The following is an 18,365-nucleotide window of genomic DNA, read 5'->3' as shown; positions in this document are numbered from 1 at the left end:
ATCGAGCTACAAAGAGGTGATCAATAACTACTATTGAGCTACAAACAGGTGATCAATAACTACTATTGAGCTACAAACAGGTGATCAATAACTACTATCGAGCTACAAACAGGTGATCAATAACTACTATCGAGCTACAAACAAGTGATCAATAACAACTATTGAGCTACAAACACGTGATCAATAACTACTATCGAGCTACAAACAAGTGATCAATAACTACTATAGAGCTACAAAGAGGCGGCCAAACAGTAGAACGCATTAAGTGCAGAAACATGTACAACAACAGCCTCAAAGCAAGAAGCTAATATGATTTCTTCACCGTAAATAATGAATATCCATCATCTGAATTCATAATTTAAATCTGGAAACAGGTGCTTTTGTTCAGATTATACATTTCTTGTAGTACATGACGTAGAATATTTCACTGATTTCAAGACTGGTTTCAAGAACATGTATCTTGAGAGAACAAAACTTTGGTAAGTAAAGTATTCTCAGTCCTTTGGCAAATACACTGTCTGTCCGGAGAGCAAGCTAAAAACAAGCATTTGACCAATTCCAGGATGCAAATTATCTTCAAAGAACATTTCTAAATCTAAAATCATTCTAAATACTTCCTGGTAATCCTCCAACCAGGTTCTCAGGTTCTCAAGACCATGATGCTTGGGATCTGCACTACTGTCACCTGTTGCTCTAGTGTCATTTGAGCACATTTGAGTGACAACACTAACATTCTGTGGCCTGTGTGCGTTGCAGGGCTCGTTGTGGATCAACGACGCGTCTCGAGTCGTACGTAGCGACTACACCACTGCCAACGGAGTCATCCACCACATAGACACTCTGCTTACTCCTTACACACTCAAGGACAAGGCTCCGGTCAAAGTTAGCAAGGTGTGAGGACAAGCATTCGTTTGGCGGGTCATATAAGACGCTCATGTGAAACTACTCAACGTCCCTGAACTCCTCTCAGCCTCCTTCTGCATCCAAACGCTTCTCTGACCCAGATGTAGACTGGGACGAGAGTGTTTTTTGGGGCAAAGACGAAATTAGTTTGTTTGTTGAGCATTCTCTGATTTCTCTGTGCACGTAAACGTAGTGATTGATGTGTCTGAGGTCTGCTGTGGCAAAGTGCATTGGTTTATAGGCAAAAGTAGGAAGTAGAAGGACAGAAACTGAATCTTTGCTTTTTGTTTCAGATGAACATCACGGAAGCAGCGGCCTTTTATGGATACACAACGTTCTACAAACTCATAGAGGTGACACACTGGAAGCATTGGTTTTAATGTGGGAAGCAGTACATTAAGTCAGGAGTCGGCGTATTCTTTGAGTGCTCTAAAACAATTTAACACTTTCTATATCAAAATCAGAATCAAACTAAAACTCTCATGTGAAATATTATAATCCGGAGCCTGCAGCCAGTGAACCAGAGCTTTCCTCATCACCACATGGTTCTGTTCCAGGCCGCTGGTCTCCTACCGGTCCTGGAGCTCACCATACACAGACCCTTCACCATGTTCTGGCCCTCAGACCAGGCTCTGACATCACTTCCTGTAGAGAGGCAGCGCTGGCTCACCAGTCCCGACCACCAGGAGGAGCTGACGGCCATCATCAAGGCACACATCATACGCAACTCCAAGGTGCATCCGTCTTCTCCAAGTATTGTTGTAGAATCTGCTCGCTTTGTGTTTACCTGGAAAGCACATTTGTAACAATTGGCATTCACCCTGACCCGGCAGTTTACCTAGACCTATCACGAAACACAAGCAAAAGGAAAAGTGCCCGGCTCTCCTGCCTTAGTGACTTGCCCTTGTCGGCGTGCTCGTTTATGAAAGAAAGGGCAAGAATCAGAATAGTTAGAATGAATCAAATGTTTAACCCCTGCCAGTACAATTCTAATACAGAAAAACAGAGCGCTTACCATCTGTCCCTATTGAATGTGACGGTGACTTACACGGGCGGTCCGGACGCACCGCTTTCCCTGCTCTGCTCGTACATTTATAACATTTCGTTATAGGGCGTAACAAAAAGGGTCTTCTCCTCTGTACTTTTCCAGTTTCGCACAAAGATGTCCTTGAGCTTGTCTGCCGCTTCTCCTTATCTAGGAATGTGGTCCGTGTGAGGCCCCTTCACAGTTTCAACACAAGTTAGAATGACCAAGTTTAATACAATCTAGCAAAGTTAATATAGTTGGTATTCACTTATTATATCAAAGTACAGTTTTAATACAATCTAGTAAAGTTAATATATTTTGTATTCCATTCACCCTTTACAATAATAAATATGAGCTAAATATGTTCATTAAAACAAGGTCATTTTCTGAATTGAACCCTCTTGTAATGTCCTGCCGCTCTTGTGTTTGCAGGTGATGGGGATCAGTACACCTGACAAGTACCAGTCGTCGTATCGCAGCATGCACGGATCTGTCGTCACTTACAGCTGCGACAAGAATCTCGTGGTACAAAAAAAAACAGAAACGGTTTGATTCGTACAGTTCCAGAACCATATTTCTTGGTATCGTGGTTTCTATGGACCACTAATGCCCAAGAAAAGACTGTATGACTAAACGTTCATCCTTTCTCATCAATATGTCATTTATTGTGTCATCGTCTCATCTCTTATGGACTAAAAAAAGAAGTGAAGCAGCACTGACGGAGACGTTTTGATTTCCAGGGAAACATTTTGCTGAACGGGAACGCGGCCCTGGTCACGGAGCGTTACCTGATGTTCGATGTCGGTATGGCCTACGGTATCGACCAGATCCTGGAGCCTCCGGGACTGGGAGCTCACTGCGACGGGATCGAGAACACAACCACATACGTGAGCACTGGCCACACCTCCTCTACAGCCATTCATTCTTTATTCTCTAGTTTTTGTTCTACTTTTTGGGGGGGGGAATGTTTTCGAATCAAGTATAAAGTTGTCTTCATTGTGCTCTGCCGGTCTAGGTTTGTTTTTTCTGCCTTTGTCCTTCATCCAGCACTTTCCCCCCCGTTTAGTACTTGTATTTCCAGTAGATTTGATCCATTTAAATGTTTTTTATCTGTGAGCTTGCTTTCAGTGTCTTGCCTTTTCAGGGTCGATGTGGACGCTGCCTGTTTCCTCCTTCCTGCCACTTCAGACACACAGACACGGTCAGATATCACTCACTCAAAGCCGCTTTAAGAGACATGAGACCGTGACCCAGAGCTAAATGTGTTCTTGTATGCATTTTTGCACAGATTATTCTAATGTAACGTGACGCTGTTGAGCTTTTGTGATATTCTTGTGTTCAAACCCCTTTCATAATGTACACTGCCATTCCTTGTGGGGACTGATTTGTTATAGCAAGCTAAACATTATTGAACAAAAAGGCAAAATGAGGTTGAATTCTGTCAACTAGACAAAGGTGCCTCGTACGTATCCTAATACTCAGAGTTGTATACGATATGTGTCCTGATACATGGATGTCCCTTAAAACCAGTGTTACCATATTTTCCGCACCAGCCAAAATATGGATAATAGAGAAGAAAAAAAAAAGTCGCATTTTGGGGGGAAATTTCTTTGATAAAATCCAAGACCAAGAACAGACATTTCATCTTGAAATGCAATTTGAAATAATAACAGATTAGAGAACATGGTGAATAGGTGTACGTATGCTAACGCTAACACCTTCAGCTACATGACGTATGCTAACGCTAACACCTTCAGCTACATGACGCACAGACAGAACTGTGGTAAGTGTCTGGGATGTTAACGTAACATATGAACAGTTATTCAGATAACTATAGCATAAAGAACATGCTAACAAGTTTACCAAAGCATCAGTTTTACCCCAAATCACTAAATCCATTGAATTCTTCTTCCTCTGTGTCACTTCTAAACAACTCCACAAACTCCAGAGGTAGAGGAAGTGCTGATTCTTCTTCTGCGTCGCTTAGAGCCTCGAGTGGCCTCTTGAGGTTGCCAGTGTGAAAATAACAAATAATATCACATAGAAGTCGCTCTGGAGTATAAGTCGCACCAGCCAAAACTATGAAAATACAATATATGTTTTTATGAGATAGAATAACAAAATGCATTGGCATATCATAGACACAGTCGGTATCTGAGAGAACGCCACAAACGGCGGGGAGAAACGATCCGTTCATTTTAGTTTGTATAGCAAAGCAGCTTCATCACCCTCTGTTCAACAACTACAAGAGCCCGCCTGCAGTATTTTAACATCTACAGAACAATCAGTTTACTTTTCTGAGATAACTCCAGGTCAACAAACTCCATTAAAACTCAGTTGTGACTTGATTCGGAAAAACAAACTAAACTACTAGAAGAGAGTTTTCCCCCCATGGCAGACCACGCCCTCTAATATGATGCGTTGCCGAGTGTATCCCTCATATCTGGGTCTGAACCTGTCTCAATGATGTGTGTGCTCTTCACCCAGGGAAAGTTGGAGTCTTGCCGCCTCTCCCCCTTCTCGTCTCGCTACAGGTACAGGTACAGGCTGGACTTGGACCTGTCTCCGTTTGGACGCAACGGCTGCAAAAGAGTGTGTCACTTCCCCTCGTGGACTCAGACGTGTTGCAAGAACCACTATGGACGAGGCTGCTCAGGTACCAGGCCTTCCAGCACAGCGGTTTTAAACTTAACTTTGTCTGCCAAGCAATGAAAATAGAGAAGTTGGTGCAACAGTTGGTGCAACAGGCAATCTGCAGGTAACCCACATGGGTCCTGAAACGCACCTGGTCTGGAGTCTGTGTACACCCGACATTAACATTATCCATGATGTGAAAGTTGTTGGTTACATTGAGTGCTTTGGTTCACAGCTATTTTAATATCAGATCAGACTGAGCAGAATGAGCACCTAAGGCACGACAGGTCCTACGGCGGCGTTCACACTTGTACCCACACCACACCAACATAGACTCAACCTGAACTAGACTGCGACTTGAGCAGAACCTTTTGGCCTTTCATGTTTTAGAACTTAATCATGAATCTACTGAATGCGCACATTACTTTATATCAGGCGTTCCCTCATCAGGAATTTGAGTTTGAGTTCCATCTTCTGGCAGCAGAGAGAATTACACAAAGGAGATGGACAAACTCAGCGTTGCAACTCAGTTGTCGTAATGAATGCAATTTGACAGCAGAAATGCTTAAATCTGCAAATGATTTGAGCTTAACACAGCACAGGAGCCCTTCAGATCCCGACCTACAATGTTAAAGGTCAAAAAAGGTCAATTACGCGTGCTGTAAATATGGCGTGTCCTCGGTTCATGGCGAGTGAAGGTGTCCCGGGTTCAGTTGTGATTGCACTGCCGTCTGATTGGCGGTCTCTCTGTGACATCAGCGTGTCCGGGCGGGGTCGAATCCCCCTGCAGTTTCCACGGTAACTGTGACGACGGCGTGAAAGGCTCCGGTAAATGTCGCTGTGAGACAAACTTCAGAGGAGACGCCTGCGAGCTGTGTGCACCCGACCACTACGGAGCCAACTGCACAGGTAATCTGGAATAAAGAGCTATTTAAATATCTATTAAAGGTTTAAAACATTTTAATACATGAAATCAGACACAACATTCAGACATTCAGTCATGTACGAACCAAAACTATCCCATTGTTCAGCTGTCATTATTATAGGTTAAGGGCACAGTGTAAGGGTTTAAATCTGCCCGGCGAGTTCAAAGCTGTCTCAAACCCTTTGGCCCGTCGTTAATATTCACATACATTCATGTTCAGGCTCGTGCACAGCTTTAGAGAAGCTTTTTATGCCATACAGAAGCATATCTTTGAACATATGCTTGAATATTTCTTGAATATTCTTGCATTGAACCTCCAGCCATACTGTCCGTGTAAAGTGTAAAATATCAATAGGTGTGAAAGGAAAGGTCAAATCCACATTTGTTGCCACCCAGTGTTTGTTTCATGGGAATATTATCATATATATTATAGCAGGGGTTGGCACACTATTTGTTTGGTTTTTCCTTATCATACAGTCAATTTGGACATTGCAGTTTTTAATTCTTTTAGAGTGATCATACTTTCATAATGCCATTCAAAATGTTACCAAATTATTACTCAGTAATTTGGCCTCTTGGCAAGGCCTCCATTGGACAAGAGGTTTAGTAATCTCAATGTGACTCGAGGTATAAAACAGCTTCATAAAAACACGGGTTTGGTGTTTTTTTTCCCCCCAAGAAATAAATAGTTGGTGCTAGTTTTTTGATCTGCTTAATTTCCTCTGCAGAACAATGCGGGCTTACTCCCCATAATGTATTCCTCATAATTTATTCCTTAAATCATATGTTTTATTCCATTTTAGTTTAAACTTAACTATACCCTGTGCTTTAGCTGCTTCTTCTCATGTCAAGGCTCTGTCTCTCTTATTGGTCGCTCTCTGGCCTTTTCACAAAAAGACTCTTTCAGCAGCCACAATATGGACATTTTGAAAGGGCCTCCAGTGTTACTTTGATGACCGCAGTCACACTTTGACTGTTTCACTGCAGGTGTTATTTGCAGTTGTCTTTTATTATTGTTATAATCGTTACCTGGACTATACAGACTCTAAAATGCATACAAAAGAGCAAGGACAGTGGTATTATTAAATCAAAATGTCAAAAAACTATACATATACACTATATTCGTAAATATTCTCTATCTAGAAGCCGTCTGTCACCTTATTTTAATTATGTTATTTGGTTTAAAAAAATCAAAAGTCAAAAAGTCTAAACGTGCAATATAAATAACCGTTTGACAAGTGGACGAATTGGAAAAAAGGGGGTTCAATATCGAAGAGCAAATCCACAAATGCTGAAGCGGCTGATTTAAAAGTCTCTCATGTGATCGAGTTGCAGTGCAGTTTCCTGACAGCGCCCCCTTGTGTTTCAGCCTGTATGTGCACAGAGAGAGGCTCCTGTGAGGACGGACTGAAGGGCTCGGGGGTCTGCGCCTGTGAGAGCGGCTGGACCGGAGACCGCTGCCAAATCAACCTCGGTCAGTACAACACAACGGCACAACTGCAAACAATGTTTTACGTTAAAGGGCCGTATTTTCCAGTTCGTGTTCGTGGGGCAGTAGCGTAGAGGTGAGCCAATCTTCTACCTGTTTTTGGCTATTCATTTGGTGATTTTATTTGTATTACATTTATTTATTTAAGCCAGGCAGGTATTTTGTAAAGAGTAAATTACTGTTTGTTGTTTTAAAAAAGGTGTTTAAAGTGCCTATGAACAGCATTGAACTAAAATACTGTTAAGAATATAAATATATATATTCAAAATGTTGCTAAAATATATACACATTTTATCCAGGAATAAGTCACTAGGAAATACTCTTGCAACTACTGGGGCAAATCTCATCCAGTGTCAGATTTATTCATTTATTTATTTTTCACAAATAAAAATATAGGAGAGCAACTTTATTTTGTTGAATTAATGTCTAAAGGGCCAAAAAAGTGTGATGTCACTTCCTGTCATCTACTATAGATTTTTCTTTATAACAAGTAGCTATCATTTATATTTACAACAGGTAATATTATAACAGGTATAGATAGACACACCAAATAACGTAAAAATGAGCAGATCCCCAAAACCTGTCAAAGCACTTTGATTAACCTGCTCTGGTGCATAAATGTTTGTTTTTAGTTCACAAAGAGGCTATTTCAAGCTGTTACAGTGGAATTAAGATGCCCGTGCATCAAACATGAAACTCACCCGGGAGAATCTGCGTCTAACCTGTGTATTAAAAAATTGAATGGGAAAAATAAATGTATAAAAAAACAGCAACATAAAAAACATGTGAGTGAAACAATTTTCCTTTTATTAGTAAAAGAAAAGGAACATTGCCAAAATCAAAACTATAGTGTCTAAACCAGACTTGGAGAGACTTATCCATGCGTTTGTCTCCAGTAGTTTAGACTACTGTAACGGCTGCTCACTGGTCTCTCCAAACAAGCTGTAAAACAGCTGCAGTACATCCAGAACGCTGCTGCTCGGGTCCTGACCAGAACCAGGAAGTACCATCACATTAGTCCTGTTCTCAGGTCTCTGCACTGTGTCCCTGTGGCTCAGAGAATAGACTTTAAAGCAGCTTTAAAGACCGGCCTCCTGCTGGTGCCAGAGTCAGGACTAAACATGGACCGGCCTCCTGCTGGTGCCCAGAGTCAGGACTAAACATGGACCGGCCTCCTGCTGGTGCCAGAGTCAGGACTAAACATGGACCGGCCTCCTGCTGGTGCCAGAGTCAGGACTAAACATGGACCGGCCTCCTGCTGGTGCCAGAGTCAGGACTAAACATGGACCGGCCTCCTGCTGGTGCCAGAGTCAGGACTAAACATGGACCGGCCTCCTGCTGGTGCCAGAGTCAGGACTAAACATGGCCCGGCCTCCTGCTGGTGCCAGAGTCAGGACTAAACATGGACCGGCCTCCTGCTGGTGCCAGAGTCAGGACTAAACATGGACCGGCCTCTTGCTGGTGCCAGAGTCAGGACTAAACATGGACCGGCCTCCTGCTGGTGCCAGAGTCAGGACTAAACATGGACCGGCCTCCTGCTGGTGCCAGAGTCAGGACTAAACATGGACCGGCCTCCTGCTGGTGCCAGAGTCAGGACTAAACATGGACCGGCCTCCTGCTGGTGCCAGAGTCAGGACTAAACATGGTGAATCTGCGTTTCAGTTTTATGCAGCTCAAATCTGGAAGATGTGAATCTTCCTGAAGATGTGAGACAGGTTCAACTCTGACAATGTTCAAATCCAGACTAAGAACCGTTCTGTTTAGCTTTTGTGCTTTTGATTGCAGGAATTTGTTAAACACATTTGTCCTAATTCCAGTCTGAAGTGTGTTCGTTTGTGTTGCAGGTTCAATCCCAGAGGAGTGCAGACAGTGCCACAAAGATGCCCAGTGTGAGCCAGGCTCCGGCTGCAGCTGCAAACCAGGATTTCAGGGCAACGGCTCCTTCTGTGAACCTCTGCCACGTGAGTGTGGGCCACCCCTGAAATACTACTACAGACCCCTGAAATACTACTACAGACCCCTGAAATACTACTACAGACCCCTGAAATACTACTACAGACCCCTGAAATACTACTATAGACCCCTGAAATACTTCTACAGGCCCCTGAAATACTACTATGGACCCCTGAAATACTACTATAGACTATTGACCCCTGAAATACTACTATAGACTATTGACCCCTAAAATACTACTATAGACCCCTGAAATACTACTACAGACCCCTGAAATACTACTATAGACTATTGACCCCTGAAATACTACTATAGACTATTGACCCCTGAAATACTACTATAGAGCCCTGAAATACTACTATAGAGCCCTGAAATACTACTACAGACCCCTGAAATACTACTATAGACTATTGACCCCTGAAATACTACTATAGAGCCCTGAAATACTACTACAGACCCCTGAAATACTGCTATAGACTATAGAGCCCTGAAATACTACTATAGACCCCTGAAATACCAGGAGCCCTGAAATACTACTACAGACCCCTGAAATACTACTATAAACTATAGACCCCTGAAATACTACTATAGAGCCCTGAAATACTATAGAGTCCTGAAATACTACTATAAACCCCTGAAATACTACTATAGACTCCTGAAATACTACTATAGACCCCTGAAATACTATTGACCCCTGAAATACTACTATAGACTATAGACCCCTGAAATACTTAATTGGCAGATCGACTGGAGGCCCAGGCAAAAGCATTTTCAATGATTTAAACAAGATCAGATCAAATGAGCTCTAACGTCCCGCTCTAACGTCTCGGTCTAACGTCCCGCTCTAACGTCCCGCTCTAACGTCCCGCTCTAACGTCCCGCTCTAACGTCTCGGTCTAACGTCCCGCTCTAACGTCCCGCTCTAATGTCTCGGTCTAACGTCCCGCTCTAACGTCCCGCTCTAACGTCCCGCTCTAACGTCCCGCTCTAACGTCCCGCTCTAACGTACCGCTCTAACGTCCCGCTCTAACGTCTCGGTCTAACGTCCCGCTCTAACGTCCCGCTCTAATGTCTCGGTCTAACGTCCCGCTCTAACGTCTCGGTCTAACGTCCCGCTCTAACGTCCCGCTCTAATGTCTCGGTCTAACGTCCCGCTCTAACGTCCCGCTCTAATGTCTCGGTCTAATGTCTCGGTCTAACGTCTCGCTCTAGCGTCCCGCTCTGACGTCCCGCTCTGACGTCCCGCTCTAACGTCCCGCTCTAACGTCTCGGTCTAACGTCTCGGTCTAACGTCCCGCTCTAACGTCCCGCTCTAACGTCCCGCTCTAACGTCTGGGTCTAGCGTCCCGCTCTAACGTCCCGGTCTAACGTCTCGGTCTAGCGTCCCGCTCTAACGTCCCGCTCTAACGTCTCGGTCTAACGTCCCGCTCTAACGTCCCGCTCTAATGTCTCGGTCTAATGTCTCGGTCGAACGTCCCGCTCTAACGTCCCGCTCTGACGTCCCGCTCTAACGTCTCGGTCTGACCCTGTCCTCTGTCTCAGCTCCGGACCTGTGTGCCGAGTACAACGGAGGGTGTCACGTTCACGCCGACTGCAATCAGACCGGGCTCCTTGTCAACTGCTCCTGTCACAGCGGTTACCAGGGCGACGGCTTCACCTGCCAGCCAATCAACAGGTGGGGAGCATGAAAGGGCGGAGCCTAGTCACCATACATTATCATTCACCCTCTCAGTGTTTCCTGTACGACTGGAGATTGTAGTTGTTGATTTGGTTCATGTAATTCTATGTCTTCCTGCTTATTAACGACATCCATATTTTGTAATTATAGAAATTATTTTCATTTTGATTTGAGGAAGACATTTAATTAAAGTATGATAATTGCAATGAGTGTCATTTACAAGGTCTGAAATTCCTAATAACTTTTACTTCCTCTTTTTAATTACATTTTTCCGTTTACGGACAACTTTCAACTAAACTTCACAATCGAACAAACCAAAACAACAAAAGCTTGTCATGCAAATCCTTTTCTTCAAAACCAAAAGTGAGGCACACACTGGACATTCATAAATCATTTCAAAAATTAAATGTACAAAACATGACTAAAATCCTTATTCCTGTTATTCTAGCATGTTATTCTCTTCAAATTATTCTTGACCTGAAAAAGCTCGACATGAAGTCGTATTTGTGTTTAATATGAACATTGGCTTCATGAGACCAGTCTTTGTGTTTCAGATGCACAGAAGAGCCAAACGGAGGCTGCAGTGACTTTGCCTCCTGCACTTTCACTGGACCGGTCAGTAAGAACAGAAAGTCTTTCATCATAACTATGACATTTTGGCTCATTTGCAGGAGACGTTAAACTTAAGACAACGCCATATTAAATAATCCTGCTTAAATAAACTAAATGTATATATTCCTCTTCAGAACGAGCGTGAGTGCGCGTGCCTGCCGGGGTACGTGGGTAATGGAGTCCAGTGTTTGGAGAAAGCGGAGCCGCCGGTCGACCGCTGCCTCGAGAACAACGGCGACTGTGACCCAGTGGCCCAGTGCAAAGACCTGCACTACCACAGTGAGTCTGGGTGTAACGAGAGCGAACGTCAGCGCGGGTCTGACTTCTGTCATTGATGTTGTGTTTAGTGAACACAGGAGGCGTGTTCCACCTGCGCTCGCCTCTGGGGAAGTACCAGATGAACTTCAGTCAGGCTACAGCGGCCTGTGAGGACGAGGGAGGTGCCCTGGCCAGCTTCAAACAGCTGGCAGATGCTCAGCAGGCGAGGAACTAACTACACACAGACATTCAGGGACGTTACGCTGATTCACAATATTGATAGCTAATATTGGGCCTGCATGTGTTTCTATCTGATGTGTGCAGTGTTACCATGGTGACACACTGCACACATTAGCAAACACAGCATCATACATTTTTAGATCAACGTTTTAGAAAACTCAATAACGAAAAACCAAATGGACTTTTTCAGGAGCCCCTGATCATCACAACATTCATGGTCCTGGTTTGGTGTTTTATTTTTGATAAATGGGTGATCAACGCCAGATCAAAATGTAAGGAATTCAGTTCTGCTTCATTCACACGTCACTTCTCTGGCCTTGTTGGATCGTATAACGCTGATAAACTCTGGGTTCTGAAATGTTCCCACCTCCGAGGACGACTGGAACGCAGCATGAGCTCTAACTTAAGCTCCAGAGCAGTTTCACACTCCCAGCTCATGTTTACGACATCACGTGAGGCGTGTCAGTTGAAACTCTTTTAAAGCAGTTAATGAAAAATGTTTTGCCTAAGGATGCCTCTTTCACAGTGTAATCGTTTGTAAGTAATGTTTTATAGCCCTTAGTACGCCCTTACGTTCACTTTAGCCATAACAAGTGTTAATTAAAGCCGCAAGCGGCATCCAACGGCCCTCGCGGGCCGCCGGCCTTCCGACTCTGCGCTTTCGACTTGATAAAGATGGCGCCCTTATTGTGTTGAATTAAAAAAGAACTTGACAGACGGCGACACATTGGACATAACCAATCCAGTGCAAATCAACACAAGTGTCAGTCAAATTTGCTGCGCCGCCGCACAGAGACCGTAGCACTTGGAATAAAAATATGGATAACTTTTGCTGCCCCGCTAGTGTAGATGATATTCCCAAAGTAAAGCTTGATTGAGCTATTGCCCAGGGAGGAGTTTGTTAAAGTGTGAAGCGTAAATGTGAACATTTCAAGGATTTGGCGTTTTTCCCATTTGTGACAGTATATTTGCAGCTCCACGGCACAGAGACCGTACCACTTAAAATCAAAATATGACTAATTTTTGATGCCCCGCTTGTGTAGATGATTCTCCCCAAATATGAGTTTGATCGAGCTATTGCCCTAGGAGGAGTTCGTTAAAGTGTGAAGCGTAAAAATGTGGTCATTTTAGAGATTTCGCTGTTTTCCCATTTCTGACATATATTTGCGGGTCCGCCACACAGAGATCGTAGCACTTAGAATCAAAATATGGACAAGTTTTGATGCCCCGCTTGTGTAGATGATATTCTCCAAATATGAGTTTGATCAGACAATCGCCCTAGGAGGAGTTCATTAAAGTGTGAAGCGTAAAAATGTGGTGATTTGAGCGATTCTGCGATTTTCCCATAAGGATAACATGGGATATTTCTGTCATCGCTACGGTTACGCCGTACAAAATATGACTTTGGCTCTCATACTTTTATGATCAGGATGGCAAATTAGAATGTTGTTCAAAATATCATGTCATTTGGAAAAACTCAATTGTTTATAGGCCACTCTGAAGGCCAAATAGTCAGAATTCTGGGAAACGTTTGCGGCTCCGTCGCACAGAGACCGTAAAAGTAATCCTTCAAATTTGGATAACTTTAGATGCCCCACTTGTCTAGAGGACGTACACCGATTTTGAGGTTGGTGGGCAAAACGCACTAGGAGGAGTTCGTTAAAGTGTGAAACATAAAAATGTGGTAATTTGAGAGATTTTGCGGTTTTCCCATAGGGATAACATGGGAGGATTCTGTCATCGCTACGACTACGCCGTAAAAATTAAGGCATTTGTCTCATTGGGTTTTTTGATCGGGATGGCCAAATAGAATTTTGGGTAAAGTTTAGAACATTTTGGTAAAACTAATTTTTGACCTTCAATGTTAATTCAAAGGTCACTCTGTAGGGGGCGCTATCAGGCCCATTTCAATTTTGTCATCATAAACTGGTCCAAACTGGATAGTTTAACAACTGATTCAAATTTGGTCCAAATCGGACTCGTTTTGATCAAATGGGAGGAATTTTTAGATTAGCAATATCCCAAAATAAGTTGTCCAATTTTGTGGCTGCACCGCACGTAGACCGTAAAAGGTATCCCAAAAATTTGGATAACTTTAGATGCCCCACTTGTCCAGAGGACGTACGCCGATTTTGAAGTTGGTGGGCAAAACGCCCTAGGAGGAGTTCGTCAAAGTTTGACGTGAACAAAATGGCTAACTCTGGGGGCGTGGCCACAATAACATTTTTTTTTGTCCTCAAGAGAGGAATGCGTGTCCCGAATTTCGTAGCTCTACGGCAAAGTTGACCCCGGGGCGTCTCCCATAGGCGCAATATATTTTGACTTTTGTCGGTGGCGCTGTCGCGCCATTTTTTGACGAAAAAAAAAATGGCCCAGAAAAAATCTAATTTTTCGCCGATTCTGAATTTTGGGCAAAGTTTGGTGAGTTTTTGAGCATGTTCAGGGGGGCAAATTAGAGCTCAAAGAGCAGAAGAAAGAAGAATAATAAAAATTAAAGCCGCAAGCGGCATCCAACGGCCCTCGCGGGCCGCCGCCCTTCCGACTCTGCGCTTTCGACTTGATAAAGATGGCGCCCTTATTGTGTGTTGAATAAAAAAAGAACTTGACAGACGCCGACACAATTGACATGGCCAATCCAGTGTAAATGAACACAAGTGTCAGTCAAATGTGCGGGTCCGCCGCACAGAGACCGTAGCACTTGGAATAAAAATATGGATAACTTTTGATGCTCCGCTTGTGTAGATGATTTTCCCCAAATATAAGCTTGATCGAGCTATTGCCCTTAGAGGAGTTTGTTAAAGTGTGAAGCGTAAATGTGAACATTTCAGAGATTTCGCTGTTTTCCCATTTCTGACATATATTTGCGGGTCGGCCACACAGAGACCGTAGCACTTAGAATCAAAATATGGATAAGTTTTGATGCCCCGCTTGTGTAGATGATATTCTCCAAATATGAACTTGATCGGGCAATCGCCCTAGGAGGAGTTCGTTAAAGTGTGAAGCGTAAAAATGTGGTGATTTGAGCGATTCTACGATTTTCCCATAAGGATAACATGGGATGTTTCTGTCATCGCTACGGTTACGTCGTACAAAATATGACTTTGGCTCTCATACTTTTATGATCAGGATGGCAAATTAGAATTTTGTTCAAAATATCATGTCATTTGGAAAAACTATTGTGTATAGGCCACTCTGAAGGCCAAATAGTCAGAATTCTGGGAAACGTTTGCGGCTCTGTCGCACAGAGACCGTAAAAGCTATCCTTAAAATTTGGATAACTTTAGATGCCCCACTTGTCTAGAGGACGTACACCGATTTTGAGGTCGGTGGGCAAAACGCACTAGGAGGAGTTCGTTAAAGTGTGAAACAGAAAAATGTGGATATTCGAGAGATTTAGCGGTTTTCCCATAGGGATAACATGGGAGGTTTATGTCATCGCTACGACTACGCCGTAAAAATTAAGGCATTTGTCTGATTGGCTTTTTTGATCGGGACGCCAAAATAGAATTTTGGGTAAAGTTTAGAAAATTTTGGTAAAACAAATTTTTGACCTTCAATGTTAATTTAAAGGTCACTCTGTAGGGGGCGCTATCGCGCCCATTTCAATTTTGTCATCATAAACTGGTTCAAACTAGAAAGTTGAACAACTGATTCAAATTTGGTCCTAATCGGACTTGTTTTGATCAAATGGGAACAATTTTTAGATCTGCAATATCCCAAAATAAGTTGTCCAACTTTGCGGCTGCGCCGCACACAGACCGTAAGAGGTATCTCAAAAAAATTGGATAACTTTAGATCCCCCACTTGTCCAGAGGACGTACGCCGATTTTGAAGTCGGTGGGCAAAACGCCCTAGGAGGAGTTCGTCAAAGTTTGACGTGAACAAAATGGCTAACACAGCGTGTTTTCATTTTCAAAGGAAGATGGCGGCCATAAGGTAAGTCTGGGGGCGTGGCCACAATAATATATTTTTTTTGTCCTCACAAGAGGAATGCGTGTTCCGAATTTCGTAGCTCTACGACAAAGTTGACCTCGGGGCGTCTCCCATAGGCGCAATGTATTTTGACTTTTGTCGGTGGCGCTGTCGCGCAATTTTTTTAGGAAAAAAAAAATGGCCCAGAAAAAACAAAATTTTTCGCCGATTCTGAATTTTGGGCAAAGTTTGGTGAGTTTTTGAGCATGTTCAGGGGGTCAAATTAGAGTTCAAAGCGATGAAGAACAAGAAAAATAATAATAATATTTTTAGCAAAAACAATATAGCCGTTTCCACTATAACAACAAATGATACATCGTTTGAAAGCTCTAAGCCTTCCCGATGCCGTCATGGGGTGGAATCATCATTACGAGCGCTTACGCGCTCGTCACTCCCTATTCCGTCGGGATGCCCCGCCCTCTCCCCATAGACTTCCATTGATTTGAGCAGATACAAGCATGACCCATGCCTGCGGCATGGATTTTCGCGTACGGGACGATGCCAGGAGGGTTTTTGGAGGAATGCAGCGCTTCGCGCTGCTGTTGTCAACAATGAGTGAATGGGCTACGCCCATTCACTCATTGTTGACTATTTCTGTCATAGCAGGAGTAAGTATGCATGATCCATGCCTTCGGCATGGGCTAGTTCACTGTACTTGCCAGGGGCGACGGGGTACCAAACATGCGGGCTGCCCCCGCATGTTTGGTCAGACAGTTGCAACGCTGCCTTCGGCAGCGTTGCGGGAGCAATAGGCCCTCCGCCCTGCTGGGGCTCGGGCCTAAATATAGCCGCAAGCGGCAATGATCGGCCTTCGCCATGCCACCGCCACACCGCCGCCACGCCGCAAGAGGAGGGGGCGCTTACGCGCCCCAATTGTCCTTTCATTACGCTAAACATAACTAAACATTTAACCTCCATATAAAATCTGTAGGGGGCGCTGTGGCGCCAAATGAATTTATTTCACTTCAAGTAGGTTTAGGGCAAAGAGTTTAACAACTGATTCTAATTTGACGCAATTCGGACTTTATCTGCGCAAACGGCAGAAATTTTAAATATGGGAGATTTCTGAAATTCTAGCTACAGTTTGCGGCTTCGCCGCACAGAGACCGTGAGAGGTATCAATGTAATTTGGATAACTTTTGATGTCCCACTCCTCAGTAGCATTTTCACCAAATTTCAGCTTTTTAGGGCCAACGCCCTGGGAGGAGTTCGTAAAAGTACGACGTTTGGAAAAACTCCAAAGTCATGTTTAGCCATTTTTGAAGCAATATGGCCGACATTTGGTTGGGCGGACGGCGTTGCCGTAATAATATTTTTTACTTCTCTTGTCACCATCTACCTCTGCGCCAAATTTCATGATTCTACGATCAGATTTTTTTTGGGTCATTTCCCATCTCTCAATGCATTTTTGGTACATTTGGGGGCGCTGACGCGACAATTTTTTTTATTTTAGAAAAGGGAAATAGCCAGAATGTGGAGAGGCACGATTTTTAGAGATGTGAACATTTTTGTGACTTTTCGTCAATGTTCACTTGGTGAAAAATAGGGGGGTTGGTCCCGAGAAGAAGAAAGAAGAAAGAAGAAAGAATAATATTCCGATGCGAAAACAATGTTTCCCATTTTTCAAATATCATAAACTATACATTTTCGGAAAGCGCTCGCGCTTTCCTACCTCATGGTGTGGGTCCCTGGTCACTGACGGGTACTTTCGTTAATTTTGAGTGGGCTCCGCCCACTTTGTGTTTTTGGCCCTCTATACAGTAATAATGTTCAATTTTTGCATTACATGCTTATATGCACGGAACATGCAAGAGATGGGGAACGTATTCGTGAGCTACTTAGCGCAAATGAGTGCTTTATATGGGGATGACGACCGCTTCGCGGTCGTCATCTCAATGTAAAGTAATCGTTTAGTGCGCACTTTTGCACGGGCTTCGCCCGTTTAAAACGGTAATGTTCCATTTTCCTACTACTAATTACTATGCACGGGGCGTGCATGAGTGAAGGAGTGCGTTAGTGAGTGTTTGGAAGTGGGCGAGCGCTTCGCGCTCGATTTCGTGCGCACTTTCGCAGCCGTGCTTCGCACGGCCTTACGAGATTAATAGGCCTCTCGCCAGCTTGTGGCGCTCGGGCCTAATAATTAAAGCCGCAAGCGGCATCCAACGGCCCTCGCGGGCCGCCGGCCTTCCGACTCTGCGCTTTCGACTTGATAAAGATGGCGCCCTTATTGTGTTGAATTAAAAAAGAACTTGACAGACGGCGACACAATTGACATGGCAAATCCAGTGCAAATCAACACAATTCAGTCAAATGTGCGGGTCCGCCACACAGAGACCGTGACACTTGGAATAAAAATATGGATAAGTTTTGATGCTCCGCTTGTGTAGATGATTTTCCCCAAATATGAGCTTGATCGAGCTATTGCCCTTAGAGGAGTTTGTTAAAGTGTGAAGCGTAAATGTGAACATTTCAGAGATTTCGCTGTTTTCCCATTTCTGACATATATTCGCAGGTCCCCCACACAGAGACCGTAGCACTTAGAATCAAAATATGGATAAGTTTTGATGCCCCGCTTGTGTAGATGATATTCTCCAAATATGAACTTGATCGGACAATCGCCCTAGGAGGAGTTCGTTAAAGTGTGAAGCATAAAAATGTGGTGATTTGAGCGATT

At 43.7% G+C, this 18,365-nt stretch overlaps 1 protein-coding gene across 1 annotated transcript in view; it reads left to right on the top strand.

Moving 5' to 3' along the window:
- The window catches only part of stab1 (stabilin 1), a 91,811-nt gene that overhangs the window by 58,197 nt on the left and 15,249 nt on the right, over window positions 1-18,365 (top strand). Inside the window, exons 49-62 of the mRNA XM_072432471.1 lie at window positions 757-891; window positions 1,197-1,256; window positions 1,461-1,637; window positions 2,363-2,455; window positions 2,671-2,817; window positions 3,075-3,131; window positions 4,418-4,586; window positions 5,324-5,473; window positions 6,859-6,963; window positions 8,823-8,939; window positions 10,474-10,606; window positions 11,164-11,224; window positions 11,356-11,500; window positions 11,569-11,702. Of these exons, the coding sequence (XP_072288572.1) occupies window positions 757-891; window positions 1,197-1,256; window positions 1,461-1,637; window positions 2,363-2,455; window positions 2,671-2,817; window positions 3,075-3,131; window positions 4,418-4,586; window positions 5,324-5,473; window positions 6,859-6,963; window positions 8,823-8,939; window positions 10,474-10,606; window positions 11,164-11,224; window positions 11,356-11,500; window positions 11,569-11,702 (1,683 nt within the window). The remainder of the gene's footprint in view (window positions 1-756; window positions 892-1,196; window positions 1,257-1,460; window positions 1,638-2,362; window positions 2,456-2,670; window positions 2,818-3,074; window positions 3,132-4,417; window positions 4,587-5,323; window positions 5,474-6,858; window positions 6,964-8,822; window positions 8,940-10,473; window positions 10,607-11,163; window positions 11,225-11,355; window positions 11,501-11,568; window positions 11,703-18,365) is intronic.

This window comes from Eucyclogobius newberryi, unplaced genomic scaffold (assembly GCF_026437365.1).
Source record: "Eucyclogobius newberryi isolate DKJ021-1_F unplaced genomic scaffold, fEucNew1.0.hap1 SCAF_11, whole genome shotgun sequence".
NCBI classification, from domain to species: domain Eukaryota; kingdom Metazoa; phylum Chordata; class Actinopteri; order Gobiiformes; family Gobiidae; genus Eucyclogobius; species Eucyclogobius newberryi.
This window is presented reverse-complemented; position numbering and strand designations above follow the sequence as displayed.